At 38.0% G+C, this 27881-nt stretch overlaps 4 protein-coding genes across 7 annotated transcripts in view; 1 reads left to right on the forward strand and 3 right to left on the reverse strand.

The window, feature by feature from the left end:
- The window catches only part of LOC110374984 (cystinosin homolog), a 39707-nt gene extending 39280 nt beyond the window's left edge, over positions 1-427 (reverse strand). For all 3 annotated transcript variants that reach the window (XM_064034239.1, XM_064034240.1, XM_064034236.1), the window contains exon 1: positions 265-427. The gene's annotated coding sequence lies outside the window, so the exon portion shown is untranslated. The remainder of the gene's footprint in view (positions 1-264) is intronic.
- Positions 428-2853: 2426 nt separating this feature from the next.
- On the reverse strand, positions 2854-4831 carry LOC110375013 (cryptochrome-1). Its single transcript, XM_021332971.3, has 2 exons — positions 4646-4831; positions 2854-4404 (listed from the first exon to the last, which is right to left on the reverse strand). Exons 1-2 carry the CDS (start codon positions 4730-4732, stop codon positions 2986-2988), a joined length of 1506 nt encoding a protein of 501 aa, XP_021188646.3. The 5' UTR covers positions 4733-4831; the 3' UTR covers positions 2854-2985.
- Positions 4832-5043: 212 nt separating this feature from the next.
- LOC110375014 (spermatogenesis-associated protein 6) lies at positions 5044-8987 on the forward strand. 2 transcript variants are annotated; one of them, XM_021332972.3, is made up of 7 exons: positions 5044-5413; positions 5594-5777; positions 5999-6168; positions 6342-6508; positions 6973-7113; positions 7259-7438; positions 7837-8987. In XM_021332972.3, the coding sequence occupies exons 1-7, from the start codon at positions 5369-5371 to the stop codon at positions 8087-8089; spliced, it is 1140 nt and encodes a 379-aa protein (XP_021188647.1). In that variant the 5' UTR covers positions 5044-5368; the 3' UTR covers positions 8090-8987. The 2 variants fall into 2 exon arrangements, with proteins under 2 accessions (XP_021188647.1, XP_021188648.1); XM_021332973.3 differs by lacking the exon at positions 7259-7438 and having other exon boundaries at positions 5046-5413.
- Positions 8510-27881, reverse strand: part of LOC110375017 (ATP-binding cassette sub-family G member 8) — a 48147-nt gene continuing 28775 nt past the window's right edge. The window contains exons 3-19 of the mRNA XM_021332976.3: positions 19908-19986; positions 19454-19590; positions 18883-19014; positions 18349-18489; positions 17943-18087; positions 17434-17624; positions 16933-17083; positions 16662-16817; positions 16353-16541; positions 15908-16177; positions 12524-12641; positions 12033-12213; positions 11646-11769; positions 11169-11333; positions 10681-10801; positions 10121-10404; positions 8510-9873 (exon numbers count right to left, since the gene is read on the reverse strand). Of these exons, the coding sequence (XP_021188651.3) occupies positions 9616-9873; positions 10121-10404; positions 10681-10801; positions 11169-11333; positions 11646-11769; positions 12033-12213; positions 12524-12641; positions 15908-16177; positions 16353-16541; positions 16662-16817; positions 16933-17083; positions 17434-17624; positions 17943-18087; positions 18349-18489; positions 18883-19014; positions 19454-19572 (2745 nt within the window). The 5' untranslated portion in view covers positions 19573-19590; positions 19908-19986 and the 3' untranslated portion in view covers positions 8510-9615. The remainder of the gene's footprint in view (positions 9874-10120; positions 10405-10680; positions 10802-11168; positions 11334-11645; positions 11770-12032; positions 12214-12523; positions 12642-15907; positions 16178-16352; positions 16542-16661; positions 16818-16932; positions 17084-17433; positions 17625-17942; positions 18088-18348; positions 18490-18882; positions 19015-19453; positions 19591-19907; positions 19987-27881) is intronic.

Genomic DNA, 27881 nt, shown 5'->3' on the forward strand with positions numbered 1-27881 from the left:
CCCACTATATACACACTAGATTCACTATTATAATGAGTAATACTTAGGTATAAAGTGGGCGTTCCTAATAGAATATATAATATTGGTAGGTACCACTTCTATTATTTTTTATGGGTAAGAAGCAAAAGCATAGTGCTGGTGAGCTGGTCTACGTAACTAGTGGATGATATGATTTTCTTTTTAATGAACGCTGCTCTACTATCTACTTAACATACAAGAATAAGTGCAAACCGAGATGTGCAAAACCGATGTGAAGTTACTTACCAATGTACTACGTCCCAAGACCAGATGTAGTCATACCTTCAGCACCCTCAACGTACAAATTGTACATCATTCTACATTTCTACTACATATTATAATAAATAAAATCGATTACATTTTATTTCTGATAGGAAAATAAATGCAACAAAACAAATCCCTTGTCAATTGTCATGCAGTGACATTGACAGATATCATGACATGACGTCACTTCGTTTCACTACCACAGATTGCACAGTTCTGTGCAATGGTATGCTCATTCATACTGCCTATAGTTACTGGCACGGATATTGAGCTCTCGGCAGAAAAGGTGTGCGTTCGCGCAGCGGAATGTTGTTGAATTTAAAGATTTTAATTATGCAGATAATTAGTGTAAGACGTCCTATAATTGTGTATGGTAAATAAAAATTTGTGTATGCAGCCATTGTGGAGAAATTCACCAAAAACAGATTCCGCTGGGCGAACGTTGTCCTGGCGGAACTTTTTTTAATCCATAGACTTTAGAAGAAAAGAGATGTGTCCGAAAATTAGTGTGTATTTGTGTATAATTGATTATGTATGAATGAAATCAGTGCATGCATAAACTTCGGAGAAATTCAAGTTTCCGCTACGCGAACGTTTGGCCATTAGCTAGTTTTCATATAAAGCGCTTACATAGAGAGCTGTAGATTTTTACATACGTTGTTTTGAATTTGTTTATATTTGTTTAAAAAACAGATTTAGAAAAAGTCGTAGGGCTTAAAAGATAAAAATATAAACGTAAAATACACTTATTAGGTCTTAGTTCTTAAAGTATGCAGTTTGGGGTCTAGATTTTCACGTTTACACAAACCTTGTAAGTGTCTCCAACATGTTGCCAAGTATCAATGATGTTCCGTTAGTAATTAAAAAGTTATAGGATATTTTACCATTTATTTACCATGAACAGATCACTGTTTACAAAGCAGTCGAATATCACGACGTTCTAAAGGAATTGCATGGTAAAATGTATGCCAATAATTAGTTTAATCATTCAACTATTCACTTGCAAAATTTCATGTCATTAAATTCAGTAATTAAAGCAAGACAATTATAATACTGACGGAGCATCGAAACCCTACATAATCCGACCAAGTTCGGATAGCTACAAAAAAGCGGCCGTGCCATATGTCTAAACAACGTTTTTAACTTGGAAGGTTAGTATATTTATTAATATGGTACAGTTGCGTAAACAAGCGTTAGGAAAAAATAAAACAATCGCATTTCTTGAATGAAAAATATTTTTTAAATAATAATGCCACTATCTACGACATTTTAGTTAAAATACGTAACGTTTACTAACGTTATTTTTAATCACGTAGTCAAGTAATTTATGTAAGTAATAATAATAAAAATATTTTTGTACACGGATATTTAAATAGAGAAGTACTTGTTAATTGAAGATTTATTTTTATCGTAGAAGTGGCATTATTATTAAAAAAATATTTTTAAGTCAAGAAATGCGATTGTTTTATTTTTTCCTAACGCTTGTTTACGCAACTGTACCATATTAATAAATATACTAACCTTCCAAGTTAAAAACGTTGTTTAGACATATGGCACGGCCGCTTTTTTGTAGCTATCCGAACTTGGTCGGATTATGCAGGGTTTCGATGCTCCGTCAGTATTATAATTGTCTTGCTTTAATTACTGAATTTAATGACATGAAATTTTGCAAGTGAATAGTTGAATGATTAAACTAATTATTGGCATACATTTTACCATGCAATTCCTTTAGAACGTCGTGATATTCGACTGCTTTGTAAACAGTGATCTGTTCATGGTAAATAAATGGTAAAATATCCTATAACTTTTTAATTACTAACGGAACATCATTGATACTTGGCAACATGTTGGAGACACTTACAAGGTTTGTGTAAACGTGAAAATCTAGACCCCAAACTGCATACTTTAAGAACTAAGACCTAATAAGTGTATTTTACGTTTATATTTTTATCTTTTAAGCCCTACGACTTTTTCTAAATCTGTTTTTTAAACAAATATAAACAAATTCAAAACAACGTATGTAAAAATCTACAGCTCTCTATGTAAGCGCTTTATATGAAAACTAGCTAATGGCCAAACGTTCGCGTAGCGGAAACTTGAATTTCTCCGAAGTTTATGCATGCACTGATTTCATTCATACATAATCAATTATACACAAATACACACTAATTTTCGGACACATCTCTTTTCTTCTAAAGTCTATGGATTAAAAAAAGTTCCGCCAGGACAACGTTCGCCCAGCGGAATCTGTTTTTGGTGAATTTCTCCACAATGGCTGCATACACAAATTTTTATTTACCATACACAATTATAGGACGTCTTACACTAATTATCTGCATAATTAAAATCTTTAAATTCAACAACATTCCGCTGCGCGAACGCACACGCAGAAAAGTGGGGATCGCTTTGCGCACTGTACACATAAGGCAATAATCCAATAAATCGCTTCTGCGCAGGTGAAGGTCAGGGCTCAATATCCGTGCCGATAACTATACATGTTATTCTTTTACATGCACATCTTGCAATGAAAGGAATTTCTGATAATGCAAGAGGAAAAGAAAAACTATTAAAACAATTGTGCAGAAAATATATTGATAAAATGATTACTTAATATTAGTGAGGTAACAAGATCACATCTCTAAAAATTTATAAAAACAAACTCTTAACTTACACTAAACAAATTAAACTTTTTAAACCATACAACTATGTCAATGGTCGCTTAAGAGCTTTCCTCTCTTTATTTAATTTATAAGCAACTGACATTTTCTGGCAGTTCTCCTTATGAATTGTATCATGGTCAACAATCCTTTTGGGATAATCCTTTCCAATAATACAACCCGCTGTAGTTTGAACATTCTTAGGTGCCTTCCAAGGCTCATAAATAAAAGCAGTAGGGTATTTCTTCAATTCAGGTACATACTTCCTTATATAAAGACCTTCTTTGTCTGTCTTCTTACCAAATGCAACAGGACTGTATACTCTAAAGAACTTGTAAAAGAATGCTGATGCAGAGAGCCACATCCAATTGCCAGCATTTAGAGACCAATCATAGTCTAACAAATAATCCTCAAACACTTTGGCACCTTCTTCCCAGGATATCCACAAGTCTCCTCTTGTTAAGAAGCAAGCAACCATATGGCGAGCCAAATGATGTATCCAACCTTCTTGCTTAAGCTGGCGCATAATTGCATCAACAAATGGGTATCCAGTCCTACCTTCAGCCCAGGCTTTCAAGTGTTCATCATTTTTGCCCCAAGGTATTTGAGTGCAAACAGGATTCCCAACCATCTTATCAAAGTTCTCTGTGCCTGCCCCTGCTGTGTAGTAGAACTCCCTCCACATTAACTGTCCTAACAGAGACACTGGAGGTTCTGAGTGTTTCCTGCCACTCAAAGCTTCCTGTAATTTGTGGTAGAAAAGCTTTGCTGATAAACAGCCATGGCTGATATAGGGGCTTAAAACTGTAGTACTTGGTTCTATGCTGTTAGGAGAGGAGTTAGGCTTCTCAAACTTACACACCCATTCCCTTTTAGCCATGTACATGTGTAATCTCTTAACTCCCTCAGTTTCACCGCCAGGGTATTTCAAGAGTTGAAGTGCTGATTCATCAATATCAAGTTCATTGAGATTCGGTACATCATACTGCTTAGAATCAAAATCTTTTGGCTTACAATCATCTGAAACTTCCTTTGTGATTTCAATACATTCTTTTACTTGCACATCTTGTACAAGAGAAAGAAATTTTTGATATGTAAGAGGAACACTGCCATTGTTCTTTTTTAACACACTGTGGACATCATAAACTGTGTGTTGGACTCTACGGACAATGAAGATGTCACTCTTTTCAGCAATCTTGTCTATTATTTCATCTTGTTTCACATAAATAGGATCAATATCAACTTGGCTTGTCAAGTACTTCACTTGCCATTTTGTAAATAGCTTAGGCAGTTCCTCAACAGCATTCCCTCTTATAATGTATAGACGAGTATTCAATTTCTTGAGATTTTCATTCAGATCTTGAAGGCTTTGTACTAAAAATCTTAGCCGGTTGATACCAACCTTACTTTTGATGTCAGGATCTATGAAGTAAACTGGTCTTAAATGATGTTTACGATTTTCTGCCTAAAAATAGAAATCATAGGTGATGATTATGCGATTCAAATAAGCAATAGGTACCTATTTATAACCAAAGCACACTTCAAAACGCTAGCAATTTTATAAACTGCGAACACCATAAAATAAAAACATATAATTCGATGAGCTTTCTCATCGAGAAATGAAAAAGCTAATACTTAATTACAAACTGTACAAGCCGAGATTGGGTAATGTGTTCAATGTCTAAGGAATTACAATTCAAACTCACTTCATTTATAGCATTACGTAGAGCGAGGTTGTCGTGAATTCGCAAATCCAACCTGAACCAATGAATAACAGATGGAACCTTCGTCATATTATTATAGTTTAAGGAAAAGGTATAATGTGCTATAAAATTCTATTTGCCACAGTTCGTTACGGTTAGTTTACGCGCCGTAACGCGCCTTGCTTTGACGGTAAATCTTTTGATCATAAATCATAAAACTGAGCTAATGTTTTGTTAATTCAAAATTAATGAATGGACACTTTCAATATCAATTGTATTGCGACTATTACAATCATTACGACTGACTGAAGTACTAAATAACTGTAAACAGGCCAGTCAGCTTCGAATTCTAGCCAAAAAAAATTATTCATGGAAGACTTACATTTCTAAACGTTACAAATTTGACACACATTTGTTGATAAAGATGTCGCCATGACAACAACACACCAAACTTTTATAGTATTTTGTTACCCTTTACGCTTTAAATTCTTCTCTCTTTTATCGGGTCAGAGTTTAATTTTGAAATAATATCCAATCGGAATGTAAATTTCTTAAAATATTATGTAAAGCATGATGTTTATTGTTATTTAAATGTAAACATCAGATTCTTTCAATTGATATTTTGCAATAAGAAATTAGCTAATAATGAAAAACTTCGTAATAAAATCATGTGCTTAGGCATGAATGTATGTGAAATCTAGATAATCAGCGAAGTGATGTTGCACCATGCCAAAAATTATCGAGTTAACAGTAGAAATTGATGTTCAGAGGGTGAGTTGATGTGATATGATAACAATAACCAGTATTCTCTTCACGAAGTTTGTGTTTTCCGAACTTAGAACTATTGTATCTAAATAATAACGTACGTAGCGTACGCTAATTTCTTGAAGCTACACTATTTTAATATCTGTTTAACACAATTTGATGAGAGAACTGTCTTGTTGTTCCCAGGTATCATGTCCAGGAGTTTGGTTGTGCCAAGATGGTCGCGTCTCCCTCACAGTGTTTGCCCTTGGTACCAGCTACCAGACCTGCCTGCTACCTCCAAGCTTCCCCCTCATGTTCAAAGATGTGTTCTACTTCAGAAAACGGTTTCAGGAGTCTTGCGCACTTAATAACATTTGCTGCTTGCTGAGTAAGTTATCAAAATATTTTTTTGTTAAATGTAATTTCAGACTACTTTTGTCCAAATTTTGTTAGTAGTACACAATACTTAATAGTTGCATGTGTTTAATATTGAATTTAATTGACTTTTTGCCATGATCATCATAACATTTTAGTAATTTGTCTTGCGGCTTGGTCTCAGGTTACTGTTGTACATAAATAAGACAAATAAAATTAACAATCAATTTGCAGAAGAAGAAACTATATATTGTGAACTGGTGCAATGGTGCAGTGAATGTGGGAGCAATGAAAGTACAATCCTGGCGCAGTACCTCGGCTCTCTGAATGACGTGCTGTTCCCACCCAACATGTGCTCCAATGAAGGAGTAGATCTGCTCATGAGGAGGTCTAAAGAGTTTCCTGTAATCACCTTTTTTTTCTTTACCACTTGTAGCTAAGTCAAATCATAAAATGATTTCAATCATAAAAAATTTTATAATAATAAAAAAAACACCTAACGTTATTAAAATACCAAACTTAGTATGTACTAATGCACATTACAAACATTATAAAACATATTTGTACTACTTTCCAGGGTATTTTATCCCCAAAAATTGAGATAGCAACAAAAGTACGTATAGATGAGGTGTGGAATCAACCGTGCACTGTGACACCCTCGATCAAAGTAAGCACTTGTCAATGTGTGCCGCGGGATGACCCAAAGAGACAAAAGCAAGTCTGCCATTCTACAAAGTTCCACAGGTGAGATAATGTGAAAGGAGAAAAACCTTATGAAATAAATTAAAAACAGGAAAACACATTAATGTAGTTCTGTAAATGTTCGAAAAATCATCAATTCTAGCTAAGTAGTGTAGACTCAGTGTTGAATATTGATAATTTATTATTATCATTTATAATTACATTTAATTCTTTGCTCTGTGGGTAAAAGCCTTCATGTTTCCCTGGCTATGTATGTGCATCTATCCTTTCCCTGCTATATTTATCAGTCATCTGCCCATAATTTCTACTGTCTGCCTATGTATGCTACTTTTGGCTACTGGGCTCTGACAGTTGATTACTATGTCCTTCCATGAAAAAGTGATAAAAGGATAATGGGACTCTGATTCCTATATTTAAATGGTACTCATTAAAAGGTGTATTTAAAAAATTTACAACCCAAATTCATGAACTATTGTTTTCTGATTACTCAATTACTTTGTTTTTAGGAGTAAATGCTTTAAACAACAAAGGTCACCCTCAACAGCGAGGTCAAGGTCACGTTCAAGATCACGGTCAAGGTCATCCGGCTCAAGGTCATGTTGCAGCTTTACGCCGAAAGTACACGACTGCGGCGTCGGCTATTTCAAGTACGTTGCTTAGGTATAAACATTTAGGTAATTTAAGCTCCAGTACAAATGACAACCATTGGTATCAAGTCAACAATAACAAAAGTGATAATTGACCAGTTTTAAATCATTCATCCTGCTGCAATACCATCTCCATGGTCCATAGACCTCCACCGAAGCCTCTTCTTCCTCGAGCGCCTCGTCGGACGACGGTGGGGTCCAGGCGCAAGCGCCTTCCTTGTGCAGACGTCTGTGTTTACAACGTCAAAGCGCCGCCAGATCCCTGGAGATCTATCACTTGTGGAGTCTGCCGCAATGAGCGTGAATATGAGGTCGAGCCAAAGAGGTGAAGTGTAGGACAGTGGCCGTATTGACCGATCCATAGATCCTAGAGCGTTGATTTTTTATACATAGTTCAATAGACTGGTAGTCCAATTGTTGGTAGTGCGGTACATAATAGCGTTTGAGTTGTTTATAATGTATTATAGTGGTTGTTGAGTATTTGGTACTTACTGGAATTCTTACAGTTTTTGTTGTGCAGAACAGCGTCCGTTGAGTTTCTTCTAGAGGAATAGTACATTTGAATTGTGTGTAGTTCTATAGAGAGCCCCTTCAATTGACCAATACGGACTAGTAAAAATGCACCAATAATATTTTTTAGTAAAAAACAGACTATTAAATTGTTTGTAATGCACAAAGCATGTTTAAATAACTTTTTAACATAATTTTCTCATTACTTTCCAGACCCGAGAGAGTGATAAACACAGAGAAAACCTACATGAACCATCATGACATTGACCGAAATCCCAAGACTATCCTAGAAAGCCGTTACATACACCAAGACAAATGCACAGATTCCGGTGACAAACAGAAAACAAAGAAATGCTACAAGGTCCAGACGAAGCCCTGTGTTTGTGAAATATGCAAAAGGTACCACGAATTGTTTCATGTCCAAGACAATGTTCAAGGAACCCACACAGCAGATGCCAGGACCTAACTCCAAATTTTGTGAGTAAAAATTATCTACCTCATTGTTTCAAATAAATTGTAGACTTTGTCTATAAAAATCATGCGAGTACAGACTTATTTCGGTCTAATAAATACTTTTAAATCCGAAAGGATAGATTTTTAGGGGCAAAGCGAAATTTGTATTTGACATGTAACTAATATAAAATCTGTAGAAAAAAATATCAAAATACATACACAAAGATATTTTTTCATCAAAATTATTTTGTAAAGTACTTATTATGAATTGTAAAGAAAAATCTAGTATGCTGTATAGTTTTGTTAAAAAGATGTTGTTTTTGAAAATGATAATTTATTCTATTTATATAATTTATAATCATTAAAAATCATTGTTTAATTTTTTATTATTGCATGTTCATAAATAGAGGGATCATGAAATAAAACGAATAAAATCATTAAATTACTATTTTTATTATTACATTATTTATAGTTTGACGTTAAGGTAACTTAAGAATAATTTTTAATATTAAGTGATATGGCTTCACTTTAAAACTAATTTGACAAAAAGGTCTGGAAATAAGACCTTCTTGAACAAATGTTTACAACACTTAAGAGTTTAATAAATCCTATCTACATTTTTCTCGATCGATTTTCATATGAGCACAAAATCAGTTTTGTTTTTTCAATAAACCGGGGTAACATTAAATCAGTGGGTTTGGCTAAGTAACTAATATTCGTAATGGAACTTTTTTGATATATTTGTGAACGAGAAATAGGCCTAAATTTTAAATGTGCGTCTGTGTACATATTTGATAAACTAATTACTCAATTTACCTTAGTATTATGCAGATTCTAAATCTAGATTATGTACAAGGCACGCATTGTAGTTCAAAGTCTATATTGTTAGCAACATTACCATATTACGAAATGGTATTGCCACTTTTTTACTTTTCTACTAATAAAGAGGTAGAGAAGGAAAAGCTAAGTATCAAAGCAATTGATAGATGTTTAATCGTCTATATAGAAATGGCTCTATTTCTAATTTTAATTAACAATATAAAGTAGTGGGATGAATAGAAGCTAAATTGTAATATTTTGGGTGATTAGAAAGTCCTAGATTTTTTTTCTCATGTCTTTAGTATTTTCCTAAGCAGGTAAGTGAGCAAGTAAGATCTTCTTAAATCCTATTCAACCCACTAACACAATCCTAATCCTATCCACTGTAGATCATAGACAAAATATATATAAACCCTTAATAATTGGACGGAAGACCTACAGTCAGCCTTTTAATTCAACTTCATAATTGATTATACTCCTATCAATATAATTTTATTATGACAATTCATACTTTTGTACATTGTTCGACTTTTATATTCTTAATTACAAATCATTTCAAATACATTTAGCTTTCTGAAACTAAAATAACTATAATCTGCAACATTTCAAAATACCTCGCAGAAAAGAGATGACTATACGTTATGTATAACTCTATATCTCTCAAACACGAGGTACAGGTCCCAAACCAGAAAAAAAACCCATTAACTAAACAGTCTAAATTCAAGGAGTATTAACACTAACTTTATGCCCTTTCCTAGACGTGAGGTCTTTTCTCTTCGTGTACTTGGTACAGTCGGCTACAAAAGCTACTAAGGCCACGAAAGCGAAGACTGCGTAGAATATAGCCAGAGCTATGAGGAAGGACTCGTCTGTCCACTCCCAGAGATGGTCTGAGCGAATGTATTCGTAGTTGGAGAGTACTTGTGTGCCGTTCGGAGGGGGGCACGGCGATTGTACTATTATGTCTTGGTATGGTCTCTGAAAATAAAAACAAAGCTTTTGTCGAATGTGTAAACAGATACCTATAATATTTAATTATTACTGAAGTATGAAGTTAGAAGCATTGCTATCCTGTATTTTTATTGGTAGTGGAAATAATACCTACCACAGATTTCAGTGACTGAGAAATGGACTGGAGCGTGCGGTTTCTCATAGGATATGAGGAGAGATGAAAGTTTTGCGAATTTAAAACTATACAACAATTAGGTGTTTTTGTTTTACTCACTTGTTTATTAGGACACCTCACATCCTTACTAATACTGCTCCTCAAGGCAACTTCACTCAGTTCCCTTCCCAACAACTCTGGGATCGTCCATCTTGAAGGAGACACATACTGTAGCCACGTGACGTAGTACGGCAGATCCCGTTCGTGTATCATCACGCCATTGACCAACGTGCTCAGTAGTAAGCAGAGACCTGATATGATGGCTGCAGTTTTCTCCATTGGCACAATGAATATTGTTGCTCGACATAACATTTGTATGCTTATTAAGTAGACCAGCATGTAACCTGAAATAGAGGAAAAGATTCGTGTATATGGACGTCAGCACATAACTTTAAGCAAGGATTTTGGTACTTCGATGAGTGTGAGCTCCCATATCGTGCATCTAGTAAGACAAAAAAGTGGTCCTCTTTATTGCTGCTATGGTTATTGAATCATCTATATAACCCTTTCTAAAGCATTCATTTGGGAATAAATAAGGCAAGCAGACAGCATGCCCCATTTAACTTCTAAACAAGGAATATTCTACCAAATCATTTCTTAAATTGTCTGTAAATACATACCTAAGTAATAATAGAAACCGTCGAAGGAGGCTGGTGCCTGCGCATATAGGCCTGTCATGGCGTAGCTCGGCACCAGGTACGCTAGCCACGTTATACACGCTGACCATACCTCTAGCAATTGCTGGAATATAAACAACGTTATAAAATATTACAACTAAAATTCAAGACTTCGCAGTGTGGAGAAAACAGAATCCTTGGCCCTTGTAAGCCTAAAAGAAAATCTGGCAAAGAAAATATTTTACAATGTTGTTTGAACATTTATCGATTGCTATAAGTGCAAAATGAAGCAGTCTGGAGTCTGATACCCCATAAGATCTCTAGAATGAGTTCCAGACTGGGGTCTAACATTGTACCTAGTGCCAACGTTTGAACAAATCATATTCGATCTGGCAAATAAGGAGCCAGCTATGTTTAGAAATGAAAACAAATATCTTTGAAATTTTGATCTACTATATCAGGCTAAATATATAAAGACAAAACAAACTCACATCGAACAGTATGAACACAGTCCTGGAGTACAGTCCGACGGCAATATCTCTTTCCACGTGATGTCGCATGGAGCTCGCTTCTCTCGCGCTCAGCCACAGCAGTATGGGCCATACTGTGAGGCACATCACAGTGTAATGGTAGCCTACACGGTCGTTTTGTGTTAACTGTAAGACAAAATATAATGAGAACCTAATATTTTGTGCAATGTGCAAAACTAGGTTGAGGAGGTCAGATAGGCTCCTTGTAAATCACTGTTTGTCAGCTGCATACAGTTAGACTGGGTGCCGACGTAGTTGAGAAAAGGCTAGGCAGATGATAATGTTGGTGAGCCTTTTCCCATCTATATTGAATGGGGTCCTCTCCCGGTCTATCTGAATGAGTAGTATCTACTTTTTATTGATTTTACATGGAATGAGACGATTCGCTTAAACGTAGTCGTAATCCGCTAAACAGCTGAGATTTTAGTTGGCACTTACTGCTGGGTCCGTAGAAGGGAGATCCCAAAATATGGCGCCCGTGATCAGCGACATGACAGCCGCGAGGAGTACTCGTGTTATCACGTTCGATATAGTTGTCGATTGTGTGTATAACAGACTCTTTCTGAAAATGAAGAAAGAAAGGCGTAAATAACAAATGTGTTAGTAGACTAAGAATAGCACCGATACGCGTCGAAATATCCCTTTTTTATCGGGGTTTTTGCATGTTTTTGAAGAATCAACCAAAAGAAGATCCATTGATAAGAAAATAAAATTGCAAAACTTCTGGTTGGATAATTTCCATACCGAATTTCATCCGAATATTTTTCAGCATTTTTTCATGAAAGCCCAACTTATTCAGATTTATATATAAAGATGACTACGTACTGTATAAGCGCGGCGGCCTGCACGAGCACGTTGTGCCGCGTGAGGGGCGCGGGCAGCGGCACGGGCGGCGGCGGCTCGGGCGCCGCGTGCGCACCCGCGAACACGTTCGCTAGCGCAGATATACGCCCTGAAGACTCCAACATCGCTGCCGCTGATAGATCGTCTAGTGTTACGAGGTCCACTGGAAGAAACAAAATTTTTTTATGAAGCCTTTTTTAAATCAGTCTTGTTACTTGGCAATAAGACAAAATAATAATTAATGGAACATTGATGTTGTATCCAGATAAGCCGTGAGGACAGCATCCGTTTACAACAAGCTACTATAAGATTATCTGTATAGGTACTAGTTGCCTTGCGGAAAAATGAAATGACGCTCATCAAAAGATTGCAGACTGAATATTGAGAATGATGTACGACAAAAAAGACGTCGCTGTTAGTAAGGCATCAGAAAAATCTGCTGAACTAAAAAATATATAGGTATATATACTTACGATAGTAATCCGAGGGGTTCTTGAAAGCAGGGCAGGGATAATCGATGGAGGCAAAATATGGCAACATATCCCTTCTGTACCCGCTGAACATCGTTCTACCGGCTGATATTAAAACCACCTGGAATTAAGGGAAAGCACATTGAACCATTAGTATTACACCTCGAGAAGTAAAAGGACACTGAAAATTAAAAAAAAATCTCATCATCATCAGCCTATCGCAGTCCACTGCTGGACATAGGCCTCTCCAAGTGCACGCCACTGAGATCGATTTTCGGCTTCTCGCATCCAGCTCCTGCCAGCCGTCTTGCGCAAGTCATCACTCCACCGTGCCTGAGGACGTCCTACACTACGTTTGCCGAGGCGCGGTCTCCACTCTAGAACTCGTTTACCCCAACGGTTATCGGTTCTTCGGCTAATATGGCCAGCCCACTGCCACTTCAGCTTGCTGATTCGGTAGGCTATGTCGATGACCTTGGTTCTCTGACGGATTACCTCATTTCTGATGCGATCCCTCAGAGAAACGCCGAGCATAGCTCTTTCCATAGCCCGCTGAGCGACTTTAAACTTGTGGACCAGCCGTACCGTCAGTGTCCACGTTTCGGCTCCGTAAGTCATGACAGGTAGGACGCACTGATTGAAGACTTTTGTCTTTAGGCACTGTGGAATCGACGATGTTAGGACTCGGCGTAGCTTCCCAAATGCAGCCCAACCCAACTGAATTCTCCTATTCACCTCGTCCTCAAAGTTGTTTCTACCTAACTGCAATGTCTGCCCGAGGTATACATATTTCCGAACAACTTCGAGAACGGCGCCGTGTATCGCAATCGGTTCCGGTAGAACATGTTCATTGAACATGACCTTGGTTTTGTCCAAGTTCATCCGTAGGCCGATGCGTAGAGAAGATTCAGCCAGGTCGTTAAGCATCTGTTGTAGGTCCTGCAGCGTTTCCGCCATGATGACGATATCGTCAGCAAATCTCAAGTGAGAGATGTGTTCGCCATTGATGTTGATGCCGCGTCCTTTCCAGTTCAGCGTCTTGAACATATCCTCCATTGCATTAGTGAACAGTTTCGGGGAAATAACATCCCCTTGTCTCACTCCTCGATGCAACGGTATGGGCCTTGTTTGCTGATTCTGTACTTGGACGGACATTGTAGCGGCTTCGTAGAGACATCTCATCACTTGGATGTATCGCCAATCTACTTGACAACGCTGCAGGGACTCCAGAACAGACCAGATTTCAACCGAGTCAAAGGCCTTCTCATAGTCCACAAATGCTAGACACAGGGGCTGATTATACTCTTCGGTCTTCTGTATAATCTGCCGCACTGTGTGGATGTGGTCTATGGTGCCGTATCCGCTCGAAACCCAGCCTGCTCCGGTGGTTGGAATTCGTCGAGTCTTCGCGCAAGTCGGTTCGTGATCACTCTTGAGAACAGCTTATAGACGTGGCTTAGGAGGAAATGGGTCGATAGTTCTTCAACTGGGTTTTGTCTCCCTTTTGAAGAACAGGACGACAACACTCCTACTCCACGCCTCTGGAGTTCTCCTTCAAACAGGACGGCATTAAAAGCTTCTGGAGCTCCCCAGTACGGGCTTACCTCCTGCTTTTAAAAGCTCTGTTGTAATGCCATCCTCGCCAGGGGCTTTTCCATTTTGAGCTGTCTCAGAGCGATCTCGATCTCGCCACTGCTGACTTCTGGCAGGTCTTCGGTGAAATGGCGTGTTAATGTGGCTCTAGAATCCTCATTTCCGGGATCAGGTCGAGATGCATGCGATGCGTATAACCGGCCATAGAAATTTTCCACTTCCGAAAGGACTGCCGGCACCGAAGAAACGACTTCTCCACTTGTTGTGGTCAGCTTCGTCAAGTGGCTTCTTCCAAGAGATTGTACGAACACCTTTGACCCCGATTCAGCTCAATTGCTCTTTCAATGGCAAGAGTATTGAGTACCGGAGGTCGCGTCGTACGTGCTTGTTGATCTCTTGGTTTAGAGCCCGCTTAGCTGACGAAGTGACAGGCGGGTTTTCACGTCGTTTCTTCATAAGCCCTAATGTCTCTTCCGAAAGCTTTGATTTCTTGCCCTTACGCTGCATGTTACAGAATCTCGAACCTTCCTCCTGAGGATCCGAACCACATATTCGTGGTTCTGGTTAACGTCTGTTGTGGTTTCCACGGCGGCAAATCGGTTCTCCAAATTTGACTGGAACGTTTCGGATCCTGTCATGGTTTGGAGCAGTGTTGGTCGGAGCCTGGCCTTCATCAGACGGAAACGTTCGGCCTTGAAGTTGATATTCAGAGAGCCTCGGACAAGTCGGTGATCGCTACCGGTATTAAACCTATTGATCACGGAGACGTCTCTGAATATGTGCTTCTTGTTCGTCATGATGAAGTCAATCTCATTTTTAGTCATAGTGTCGGGGCTTTGCCACGTCCACTTCCTTTGGGGCTGCTTTTGAAAAGGAGTTCATCAAAAGAGCCCTCGCGTTCTAGGAAGTTGACGAGCATTTGCCCCCTATGATTCCTGCTTCCAAATCCATGGGATCCTACTGCCGATTCGCCGCAAGTCTGTACTCCCACTTTAGCGTTAAAGTCCCCCATGACAACGGTGTAATGGGTCTTTGTAGTGAAGTGGAGGGCCCTTGATATATCATCAAACATATCCTCCACTTCATCGTCTGAATGTGTCGAGGTCGGTGCGTACACTTGCACTACCTTGAGGCTATACCTGTCGGTGAGCTTTATGATAAGGTACGCTACCCTGTTCGACACACTAGACACCTCCACAACGTTATCAGCTAGGGACTTATTAACCAGAAACCCAACGCCACCTTGGGATTGTTGGTCTCCCTCTCGGAAGTACATTAGGTGACCTGATTCGAGGGTTATGGTGTCCTCCCCCTCTCTTCGAACTTCACATAACCCTAATATGTGCCACCTAATCTTCCCAAGTTCCACCTCGAGTTGCGCCAGATGCGAGTCAAGCCGTAGCGTGCGGCCGTTGTACGTCGCCAGAGTCAGTTTTGTTTGGTGGCCTCCCGTAACCCGGAGATTCTTCGCACCCCCTGCCCCGCCGTAACCACGGTCGCCACCGTGACCGGGAATAGCGGGACTGCCGGGAACTAGGGGCCGTGGCTTTTTTGTGCTGCTCATGGAGGTATTTAGCCTACTGCTATCACGCTGGCCAGACGGGTTGATAGAGGGTTTTTTTCGAGTTTTCCTTCTCTCGCACTGGTGTTCGGTGCAATTGTCTCCATTAGTCGACTTCTACGACACCCACTGGAAGAAGGGGTAGCGACATATGTATTCTTAAGCCGTCGCTACACGGCATCTAAAAAAATCTTAGAAAAGTTAAATAAAAACTTGTTAACAGTCATACACACCTTTGTGAGCATCGCAAAAATCTCATAAGTTGGTGGATGGAGCGACATGATAACCACTCTTCCAGTACTGGCCCAATTCCTCAAATATTCCACCAGGAAGAAGGTATCAAATATATCCATCTCCTTGGTGGGCTGGTCAAGAATTAATATGGCCATGTCTAAGAGAAGTTGACATGCTACGTTCAGCCGCCGGATTTCGGAACGAGTTAAACGACCCACGTTCGTGTCCCGGACTTGTTCAAGTCCTAGTTCTTCTATTAGGAGGTTTATCTGGAAAAGCATGTTAGTTCTGGTTAGAGTTATCATACGTTAAGGTGTATATCAGATAGGATTTATGTTTTTTGAATTCTAAAGATGCAATAATTGAAGATCTATAGGAAAACTTTAAAACAGGAGAGGCAAGCAATGACGTTCTAAGATTTTCAAAGTTCTTATGATAACGTACCCGGTCTCTGTCATCCATCTTCACTTGTCCGTTGTTCCGTGGTCTTCTCAAGGCGGCGTGGAACCTCAAGGTATGTTCTACTGTCATGGCGGCACATAAAGACGTATCTTTGCGTACGTATGCGGCTACCTTCCGAAGAGTTGAGGACGCAACTGGCTGGCCGTTGATGACTATGTCTCCCGTCAATTTCTAAGACAAACGGAGTATGTAATCATACATTTTTTTATTCGAAATAAATATACAATTTTAGAAAAACGTTGAAGTAAATTATCCCTAGTATTGTAAAGATATTTCAATTAAATATATTACCTTTCGTACACCAGCTAGAACATCTAATAGTCCGGTGGCTTCGTGATGAGATGTTGCTAATACAGCCAGAATTTCTCCCGACTTCACCTCGAAGCTTAGCCCAGATACTAAAAGAGTTGACTTGTTTTCTGGTGCCGTTATTTCTAAACTGTTTACCTGCAAACCCAAAAAACAATCCTTAAATTAATATCTTTCTTTATTTTCATAAAGGAGATTCAGAAGGATCATTCATTAACATTTGGTAACGTGCTTTGATGAAAAAAGTACTCACATAATAATTAGGGTAAATATAAGCGGAATGCGTGTATCCGTCTAGGTGGTCTCCCGGTCTCAGCGTGGAGTGTTTCCTAGACTGCGCGATAGACATGTGACTGCCGGCCTTAGACATGCGACCGCCCAGGTGTGAAGGTGACATTAAGTAGCTGAAAGATAACAATTATTTGTACATAAGCATGTCAGCAGCATTTGGGACTCTATTAAAATCCCCAATGCAAGGTAAGAGCAACATTTAAAGCATACTTAGAGGGAATTTAAATCTTTATTTATTTTTCAAGCGGGATTGCTGAACCTTGTATATGGAGAATATAATTGACTCTGGAATTCAGCGAGACCTTAAAATAGCATAGGTAGGCATACTTATAATTATGGTCCTTGATACGGTCCCTGTAGATACGAGGGGTCTGATTACAAATGGTTATAATATGTATATCTTTCTTTTTTAACCACTTTTGACTCTGAAATATTACACACATTTAGTAAGAGTGCATCATACCTTTGGTGATCTCCATCGGGCACATAATCTGCGACACTGTTTCTCCTATTGCTGTAGTGCGTGCGTTGTGGTCGCGCGTCTATACCGAGCAGGTTCGCTTCACTGACGGACTTGTGGCGGGAGTTCGTCCACTGGCCGTCGCCGCGGATTCCTGCTTGCTGCATCGCTACTACTGGGACACCGGTATTCGGCTGCGGAAATAGAAAAACATTGAAAAAGTTCCATATATTCTTAGCTAGAAGCTTCAAGACTACTAAAACTCCGGCACTAGGGCCGTTAATGAGGACGAGGAGCTGATACTACCTAATCTTCAAAATTGTAGCTTTGGAGAAGAGAATAGTCCCATCCTACAGGTTAATAGGTAGGTAATTTAACAAGTAAATTCAGAAAAACTACTATACGTATAACGAGAATTTACTTTTATGAAGTAAAACAAGTTTCACAAATTCAGATTTTCACGAATACTTGTTTTGGTTTTATCGAGACACGTTTTAGTAGAAAGTATTTACCTGTAGAGAAGGATGTACGTTTTGCATCCTAAAATCCGGGTCAGAGCGATACTTTCTACTGTACTTGTAGTTTGTGGTGGTCTCGTTGTCCGAACTGTCGTATCCTGATGAAGTTTCTCGCATACCTCGACTTTGCCTTTGGATCCTGTTAGAAAATGCAAGTGAGTAGTTTAGTTTGATTACAAGATAATAGGATGTCTCTTATTGTGATTAGTAAGTGTTTGATTGAGGCTATATCTCTTAGCCATTGCATTTCTTTGGCTATTATAGGTGGTCCAAAAGCTGATAGGTATTAGGTTTTATCGTGCCATGCTACCTTTTATATCGACAGATCCGAAAAGTACATACACTGCTTTGCGAATTATTCTGTATTCAAAAGGACAGTGGAAAACTTTCATAAAATTACCTGGGCACAGGTTTCATGCCACTTCCAATAGAAGTCTTGGGTTTAGGAGTACCAGACCTCTGGGATCCGTTGTGGTTCGGCGGAAACACCCGAGGTAGCCCGAACTTCAGGTACGTATACATATTGGAGCCGAGCGCCGATCTGGTGACAAAGTGTTAAACTGCTGTAGGGCAAGGTAAGGTAAACCGTGACATAAATTTCATTACCTACGAGGCCGATTCCGTAATAAGTAATAAACTGTACGTATGCTACAATCGGTTTTTATGAGTTATTGCCAATTTTAATAGTTAAACAATGGTGGTTCGTGAAGGTATGTACTAGAATTTATGGAGTTTACGGTACTAGATTCACGCAGTGTTATTCTTGCATGTTTTATAATTTATCATGCGAATATTATGTTGCTACCGCCTTCCGAAATAGATAGGTGCTAATTAACATACCGAGGGTCTAGCACGAACATTGTGTTACCGGTAACCAACGAGATCGTGCTAGGCTAACAGGAATTTAAAACTAATAAGTAGAAGTTGTACTCACTTGGGTCCATATCGAGGATGCGATAATATGGACTGCACGGTAGTATCCCTAAGTTGGAAGTTCCCATAAGGCAGTGGGCTCTTGTCCGTGCTCCCCAATGCACTGTCAGTGAAGTCCGAATTCAGGTTTTGCCTAAAACATGACACAATTATGTTTATTTGACGCACATTCATTAACAAAGGCTTATCGTACACAAGATCTGTGTTACTGCCACGGTTCTCACGGCGTATGACAATACTGTTTTTTGTTAGTAGGTAATTTGTGGTGTGTGTCTTTATTTGGGTTAAATTCCTGTGGAGTGCTAAAAATATCTTAGTAGGTAATATTCAGAATAAAGCCTAAGCTTTTGTAGTCCAATCGTCCTATAAGCTGCTTTACTTTTGTAAGGCATAGGTACGTAGGTAACTTGGTATACTACCTAAAGTATGGAAGTAGTGGCCTTGTCACATAAACAATGAATACTATGCCCTGCTTTTAGACCAGACCAGAAGGTTTGTTAGGAAGGCCGAAGTTCACTGCTATCACCACCCCCACAAACATAATTGTTAAGCTAGTACTTTATGATGTTTACCTGTAAATAGACCAGGCATGCAGGTCCTCAGAGTGCATGCCCCGATGGTCGTGCATCAGCGGGTTGGACGGCACCGAGTACCTCCGCTCCCCGCCGAGGCCCAGCGCTGACTGCGACATTTTGCGCCTCTATTGTATCTGTGCACGCAAAATTAACATGTTCACCTGTTTTATGACTAATTAATTATATCCTGCTAATTAAATAAATGAGAAAGTTTGAGCTATATAAATGAAACGCGACATTAATGTTAGCGTGTACTTCACTTGCTCGCGTTTTCCCCTATTTCCTTAAATCGATCAGGAAATTTCCCGCTAAAGCGTAAGTAGGCAACTGACTCGGGTAAGGTTACAGGACAGAGCTATGGGACTTATCTCTCACAACATGATAAACATCAGGAAAAATGCTATTGTTATTTTAAATATCCGATAAATAACTCTAGTAATATGATGCTTACTTCTGTCATTCCAATGTTATGTCGTCGTGAGCTGATTTCTTGAGCTTACACATGATCATTTTTCTTGCTTCATGTTGATCTGAAACAATGAAAAAATCTATAAGATATCATCTAACTAAATGACCCGATATGACACTCGTTGCAGTTCAATGTTCTTTGTACAGGACCATTCAAAACATTAAATTTTCTCTTGTCCTATTTTACCTTGTTTGTGCTCAATGTTTCAAGTACAGCTATGCTGTGTGCTGTTGTACACTATCGACAAGTTCTCATGCAATTTCCCAACATCGATCGACATTGGCCATATCCCGTTCAAAACTCGTCTGGCTCCATGCCGAATCAAAGGCCGTTGCGTCAACAGTTGACTAGCACACCGGACGCGCACCCGACCACCAATCTCACCATCTCATTGTCGAACTTGCGAAACAAATGAGCGCACATGTCGACAAGCGTTTGTTTTTGATATAATGCGTAATTTGGATTATGACCCGTCACGTTTGGATACGAAGGTCGTTGATATCTATACTAATTTGCAAGGTTTTTGCACTTCCGCGTTACGTTAGAGGCTTCATTAGTTCAAATTCTAAGGTGTCTTGATGCACGAATGATGCGAAAAAAACGGATTCGATATCTGTAGAATTTCCTGTATCAGTATCCATAACCATCGATGATACAACGTTCACACAAAATATCTCGAACGAATCATGTAAATGGAGTTTCAAAACCACGACAAACGCGGAAGCTATCACTGCGGCTGTACGGGAGTTATAGACTTCGCATACATCACTTCCAACACCATGCCTTGAACTAGACATCGATTATGTGGCGGTAAATAGAACCATTAACCAACCGTGGGACAACAGAACGTATTGTTCTACAATTACGAAGATTCTGATAATTGAACAGACTTACATGATTTATTATTCTCGTCTGGCTTTAATTGGATAAACGACAACTTCATAGACTGGCAAAAAGTTAAGCTAGTCAGGAAACATGCTGTCGTGGTTGCAGTATTTCAAACTTAGGAATTAATGATGACGGTCGCTTGTATCCTTAAGTTTAATTTGAGACTTTCTCATAGTTAGTTACGCTATCACTCAAGAGAGGCAATTAAAACTTACTTAAATAGGCTTGAAATCAAGTGTTCATTAGTCCTGCCCTACAGTGCATTAGGACCAGATGCACGACCTCAAGATGTCAAGAGAATCTTATAAGACAGCCCTATCTCAACTAATAACACTAGTAAAGTAAATTCATAGACCTGACCTTTCGCCTTCCTGATAAGTATGCTTATTTACTTTATCATTCGTACAACCAGTACTAAACAATAATGAGGCATCAGCTTTATGTCCACCAACCCAACCGGTAAAGCAATTACTAGTTAATATCCAATTACTGTGTTTATGTGCCATTCGGAAGCAGTTGGGGACCCTCACCCACTTCGCGAACGTGATGCTGCAGTACTGGTTCTAAGATTCGCGTGTCATTATGGTAATCGAGGTAGTCTTGCACGCAGGCATTGAGTAATGTACTGTGGCGCACAATGTATGGGATAAATAATTAATTACGAAGATAACGAAGAGGAACAATTGCCACTTATGTTATTTATGGCTGGATGGATTGTTTCACATCAGTCAAGCTATCCGTCTTCATTTGTTTAGTGGAGATCCGGAACATATTCTTCATGTTGCTCTGGATGCTCAGAACAAGAAAATTTTAATAACGCTTTAATATACTGCGATTAAGACTAAAGTCTTCATAAGAATTTGTTAAATCACGTGTAATTTATATAACTTTTTATTGTACAGCTAGTTGAGATACGTTTTATTTTCATAAATCAAAACTTTAGTACATAATCTAAGCAATAAAGCTTGTCGTTAATTCATTTACTTTCCTTTGTTATGAACTTTTATGCATAGCGGTCCTATTAGGACTATTACCAGATAATGTCTGCTATTAAATTCATCCTATATTTGATTATTATCTCTTAAATTGGAACGTTTATGTTTTACATTCATATCTTATGCAACATTTATGTTTCCTCTATTATGTTCCACTGTACCTACAAGTACGATCTTATCTACCGTGTTTGCATCTGACTCACAAGATGATCTTGCTCAAGTAAAATGTTAAGCAGCTGTAAGCCTACTTCATACAATTTTATTATGTCCATATTTAGCACTTTTTATATTCGTTCATGTCTAGATACAAGAATTACTTTGTGTTTTAAGCCCTTAACTTTTATATTAAGCCTACTGACTTATGAGTGGTTAGCTCAAGAATGTAGATACGCCTATTCTTTCAACGACTACCTAGAATGTTGTAGGTACGTATTTTAAGCCTCAGTCAACGCATGATTAAGCCCGCAGGTTTGTGCAGTGGGCGGTCATCAAGATATCTCTTTGTATGTTAATTGCTAGTAATTTGGTATTACCGACACGACCTTCCCTCCTCTGTTCGTACCGATGAGGAAGCTTTGAAATGTCACGTAACTACTCATCATGTAATTTATTTACCGTGGGCTTTATAGTTGATTCATGCCTTCTTTAATGACGTTTTTAATCAGTAGGCTGTTTTTGTAAAAAATGTGTCAAGGTGCACGAAATTACAGACAAAATTAATAGTTTGGATATCAAATAATTTGGAGGCTCTTATGAAAAGTCGGACCATAGTTGGTAATATCTGGATCAAGAAGGCATAACTCGATATCTATCAAATAAGCGCTTTGTTTAAATAATACCTATCAGTCAAGGTTGAAATTAAAATTCTATAAATACGTTTTACGTGTGTAAGTCGTTAACTGTTACTGAACACTCAATATGCGCGGGCGACCCACGTTACATAACTCTCGTCCTCCAAATACCTACAGAGTTTAGTTAACACTTACAACATTTGCGTGACCAATTAGTGCCTTGTTCTTACTTTGTCGTAATGTAACAAAAATACTACAATTCTATAGATTTAAATCTAAAAAAGCTATTGGCTGTATAAAAGGATTCCTGAGTCGTATTGTGAGGGTAAAGCAATAAATCCTGATAGGCAAAGACCTGCATTGTTAGTGACTTGATTGCATAAAGAGAACCGTCTGGCTCTAGTGATATATCGCCTGGGATTTGATGCGTAGGCGCCTCGCGAATACCTGTTTGAATTCTGAAACAAATCATCCTTCGTAAGCAGCAAAAAGCGCATTCCATTCGCATTATAAGATAATGTTTTGCATAATGAGATTGACAAGATACAAATCAGTGTTTTTCTTACTTTGCATAAACGTACAAAACACAAGATGTTATTGTGGTGGTGATATCCTTTGCAATGTCATGCATTTGTTTTTATTAGTTCTTATACTTATGTACCCTTTGTACACACAATTTTGTAGATAGCGCAATTGTCATGTGGCCACTCTGTGAGCTTATCAATTAATCAACACAGAATAATACAAATTGCTCTTGTTTTATGTAGGTTAAAAATTGTTTACCTTAATCATAATTGAGAAACAGCTCGTGGCGCCATCATAATCTACATCTGACATACAATACATTGTCAGGCAAAATCCAGTGAACACAAAACGTCAGAGCGTGACTCTTGCGCACGCATAGTCTATTACGCCTTCAATGTTGTACGCAAATTTCTCTGTTCTCCAGTAAATAGCCAATGCGTGTACGAAGGCTATAGAGGCTTGGAAAAGGGGCTATTTTTACCCGGGATGCCATGCGAGCTCTGGCGCTTTAGGGTCGGTGACCTCGGCAGCCATATTCAATCGCACGTAGGCTCTTGCAGTTGAAATTGTTAGAACAAAGGTATTGAGACAAATTGATTTCGTGGGCTATTTGATTGTTGTTATTTGTTAGGTACTTTTATGGTTGATTTAAGTAGTTAAATTACGTTAGTGCTGCTGTAATTTTGTTCGACAGTAAACTTAGTCATCCCGTACGACCACAAAATGTTCTCAAAGGAATTTTGCTGTCTCGATTATTTTTTTGGGATTAAGTACGTACAGCTACCTACTTCCTGAAACCTAAGCATCTTAAGTAAACTTACACAGTGATGATACAATGTTTGTCCAAAGTGTTTGCAAGACAGATTTATACGTGCACTTTTTCACAGAGATAAACCACGAACAAGCATGCAAATGTTAAGAAATTATGGCCAAGTGACTTCATCGTTTACAGAAGTATTTTCAGGATTTATTTTTCCAAACACGTGAGTGCCTAGTTTATCACATGAAACTATATTTGAGTCAGGGTAAAGCTTCGTTCACACCTCGTTTTTGTCTAGGGATTAACGGACATTAAGCCATTACTGCACTTCATTGTGAGACAAAATATTAAATTAGTGGTCTCTAAATTATTTATTCGATTGCATAGGTCCTCTTCAATATATTTTAATAAAATCTGGCGTCCCACAATTTAACTGTAAATTAATGCATCAATTTGTTTAAAATGTGGTCTGGATCAACGATTTCCTACACAAACTGGTAGGAAACTAGGACCTGACAAACAAAGAAATATGACTTTTCATTCATATTTTATTTGCGGAACATAATTTAAGATCCGCATTCCGTCATAAAGCAACTAATTTACAATATAATAAGTTCATATATCACTTCAAACGCCTACATTGTCATGACATAGCAGGGATCGTAGTCACGAGATATTTAGTGTCAATAAATTGATTTACATTAACGTAACAGTTGTTGCGAGAACGCATGTCGTGAATAAACTTGAACTTAACATGGGAACTGCATTTATGGTACAGTTATGAGAATATATAGAATATACTTAGCTGTAGTTTTATGAGAATATTGAGAGAAAATGCGTTATAAGTAAGATACCTACATCTATGAATTAAATGTTAATGTCAAAGAAAAGTCGCCTTATTTGCCATTGCAACAATTCGCTCCTGGGAGGTGGACCTGAGCGATGAACCCATTTTGGATTGGTTATGCTCCCTAAACAGTCCATTAGGAAATATACGTGGGTAATTAGTTAAGCTGACAATAAGAGAATTGTTACGTTTAGCAAAAAAATGCATAAGCATACTTAGTTGAGGTAGCTAATTTTCAAACCATTTTCATAGACGCAGCTAACCTACAAATAACTGAAAAAAACCTCAACAAATCATAACGAATACAAGCAAATTACTATTATATTGCAATAATTATTCACTACAATTAGTGATTTTAAACCGCGTTACGTTACACGTTGCCTGCGCGAGCGCAACTATTGAATACATTAGAACATAACATCCGATACAATTCGTAACTGTTCCGGTTTTTTAACATCAATCGTAAGATTGTTTCTTGTGATGATTACGGAGAATTTTGTGGGTTGCATTACAATACAAAAACATTTGTTTTCCGATATTCGATCTCGAGACATGGAAATTGTTTTTCTGATATGAAGATTTCTTTAAGTTATCATCTGCCTAGCCTTTTCCCAACCATTTTGGAATCGTCTTTCAGGGTGTGGTCATTACTAGGTACTATTACTTTACAATCTACATGGAGCATTCAGTCAAACTTTCGGGTAAAAAATCTAAGAATTTCCATCACTTTTCCATGATTTTCAGCTTCGATCTTTATGAAGAATCTCAGAATCATCTGTAACAAGTTGTGTATGTCTCCATACCTGATTAAAATTCTCACTCACATTGGGGTTCAAGCAGTCACCTCAAAGTGGCTCATTCGACCTCTGTGTCATAAAAGCAGAGATATTTCAACGTGTATGCAGACTGACTCACGTAACGTGTCATACCGGGTATCACTGTACCGTTACGGTTCCAGCGAATTGATGAAAGTATGTGCTGTTGGTTTGTGTATGGTGAATATTGGGTTCCCAAAGTTTTGGGTTCCCAAAGTGAGGCATCGTCGTCTTCTTTTTTTAACCAGATGCTAAGATCAGCTATTGTAGTAGATAATGGCTAATGGGAGACTGTTCTAAGAACCACTTACACACACACATTTAGCTAGGGGGTTCCTTAACTGCGATTGTTCAACTTATTTATTAAAAGTAATTCTTGTACCTGTTTTTTAGTTAAGACTGTTCATGCAGGTGGGTTATTGGGATCAATTTTGAGCATCTTAAATCAAGTCCCTAGCCACATTCAACGTTACATTTTAAAGTATAGTGTTTAAATTGAACCTGTTTCTAAGTACATATTAGTAAACGCAACGTTGGCAGTACGTCGCTACGTCTGTATTGAAAAGAAACGATTGCTGATAAGTGGAACGAACCGAGATTGATTGTTGCTTGAGAGATTTCATCTAGATTGAGTTTTCTAACACTTATTGTTTCATATTATGTTGAAAACGCAATAATCTATTCTATAGAAATGTATGAGCATGAGTAACCGCACCTTATTTTGTAGTCACATCATTCAAATAGCTCTTAATGTATGCGCCCGCGCCATAATGCATGAATATTACCGACCAATAGAAGCAAGCAATATTTATGAACGATTTTACTTTCTTTTTTGTGTTAAATGTTTTACTTGTTCATTTTAGAGATTTTGTGATCTATGTTGATCTTCTACGTCTGGATAACAATGACAACAGTGAGTTATCAGTAGTTTCTAGTTACAACGGAAAACTGAGAAAACTTTGAAAGTACTTTCACAAACGTTGTTAAATTCTACAAGTGGCTCAAATTCAAATTTAAAATATGTACTGCTTAATAAGGTAGACCAGGTCTTATTATAAATGGATAACAGCTAAACGGTCTGCAAAGCTGTAAGAATTTAGCCACTCAAGAATCTATATGCACTTACATATACGGTGTATCAGACAACGCCTTGAGGAGATACTAAAACAAAACACAGGTTGCCATAACGACATAATAAACAACAAATGCGAAAAAGATGACGGTACTACAGACTGCAATATAAAATTACTTACAAACGCGTCCCGTTACGAATCCATGGTATTACTACCATTGTCAACAATTCACACGATAGGAAATACTAAATTAAAATAACATTATAGGAACCTCTAAATTATACGGAGATATCTAAGCAAATCATATGCTTGTAACCGGTCATCATTGAGACCTATCGTTTATAATTTGGACCTTAGCAGTTAATACTTAAGGAAATGCTGATTATTTACCTAGTATATTATATGTATGTCTCAATGACATATCATAAGCAATTTAAGATTGACTCTTTGGTCTCCGATTGTAATGTAACTACTGATCATTGTCCTAGATTCGAAATCAGGTCCGACCAAGTCGGGGTTCAAATTGACTGTCTTTTATTTTTATCTATTCTTAGTAATGCCTTTTTCCAACAGTCATAATTATTTAGCATATCACATTTTAATTAATATATAGCGGAAGAAACATATGTAAACTAGATCAACATTATCTAAAATTCTAGATTATTACAGTTAGTATAAATTCTTCTTTACGTATCAATGCATTTCCTCCTTTCAAATAATTGAATATAAACGAATTCGTTTCAGTTTTGGTCTGATAACATCTGTAATGTAATTAACAATTCTCTCAATGTTTTTCAATGCTGTTAATAGTCAATTTGTTTTTATTGATTTCTCTAGATAGCTAAGTGGGTGATTAGCATACGATTTCGCTTTCTTATGCACGAAGCATATGAGTATTTACATATGCAAAGGAGCGCCTGGCCATCTCTAGCTAGCATTCATTTGTTTTGTGTAGACCAAGTGATAAGCGAATAGCGGGAGGTATCAAAATACATTCATTATGTAAATACATATGTATGTAAGTAGATCATGTACAGGTATTTTCAAATATGTAACTTTGCTATGATTATGCATTTAAAGTTTAATTATCTACCAAAGTTAAATTACCAATTTAGTACACTGTTAAATGAACTGAGCAAACTCGTGGAACAACCAGGAATTGCCTTCAGAAAAAACAAGAAACCTCAACATTTACAAAATAGCGAGTTCATTTATTATTCTAACAGCGGTCTGCAATTCAAAGAAAATAAAGAGGCTCATTA

This window comes from Helicoverpa armigera, chromosome 4 (assembly GCF_030705265.1).
Source record: "Helicoverpa armigera isolate CAAS_96S chromosome 4, ASM3070526v1, whole genome shotgun sequence".
In the NCBI taxonomy this organism is placed as follows: Eukaryota; Metazoa; Arthropoda; class Insecta; order Lepidoptera; family Noctuidae; genus Helicoverpa; species Helicoverpa armigera.

Excerpts from the sequence above, each read along its gene's own strand:
- LOC110375013 (XM_021332971.3), bottom strand. The coding sequence starts at position 4,732 with ATGACGAAGGTTCCATCTGTTATTCATTGGTTCAGGTTGGATTTGCGA. Across the intron at positions 4,405-4,645 it reads TACGTAATGCTATAAATGAA|GCAGAAAATCGTAAACATCA; the intron begins GTGAGTTTGAAT and ends TTCTATTTTTAG.
- LOC110375014 (XM_021332972.3), top strand. The coding sequence starts at position 5,369 with ATGCCAAAAATTATCGAGTTAACAGTAGAAATTGATGTTCAGAGG. Across the intron at positions 6,169-6,341 it reads GGAGGTCTAAAGAGTTTCCT|GGTATTTTATCCCCAAAAAT; the intron begins GTAATCACCTTT and ends ACTACTTTCCAG. Across the intron at positions 7,439-7,836 it reads TATGAGGTCGAGCCAAAGAG|ACCCGAGAGAGTGATAAACA; the intron begins GTGAAGTGTAGG and ends ATTACTTTCCAG.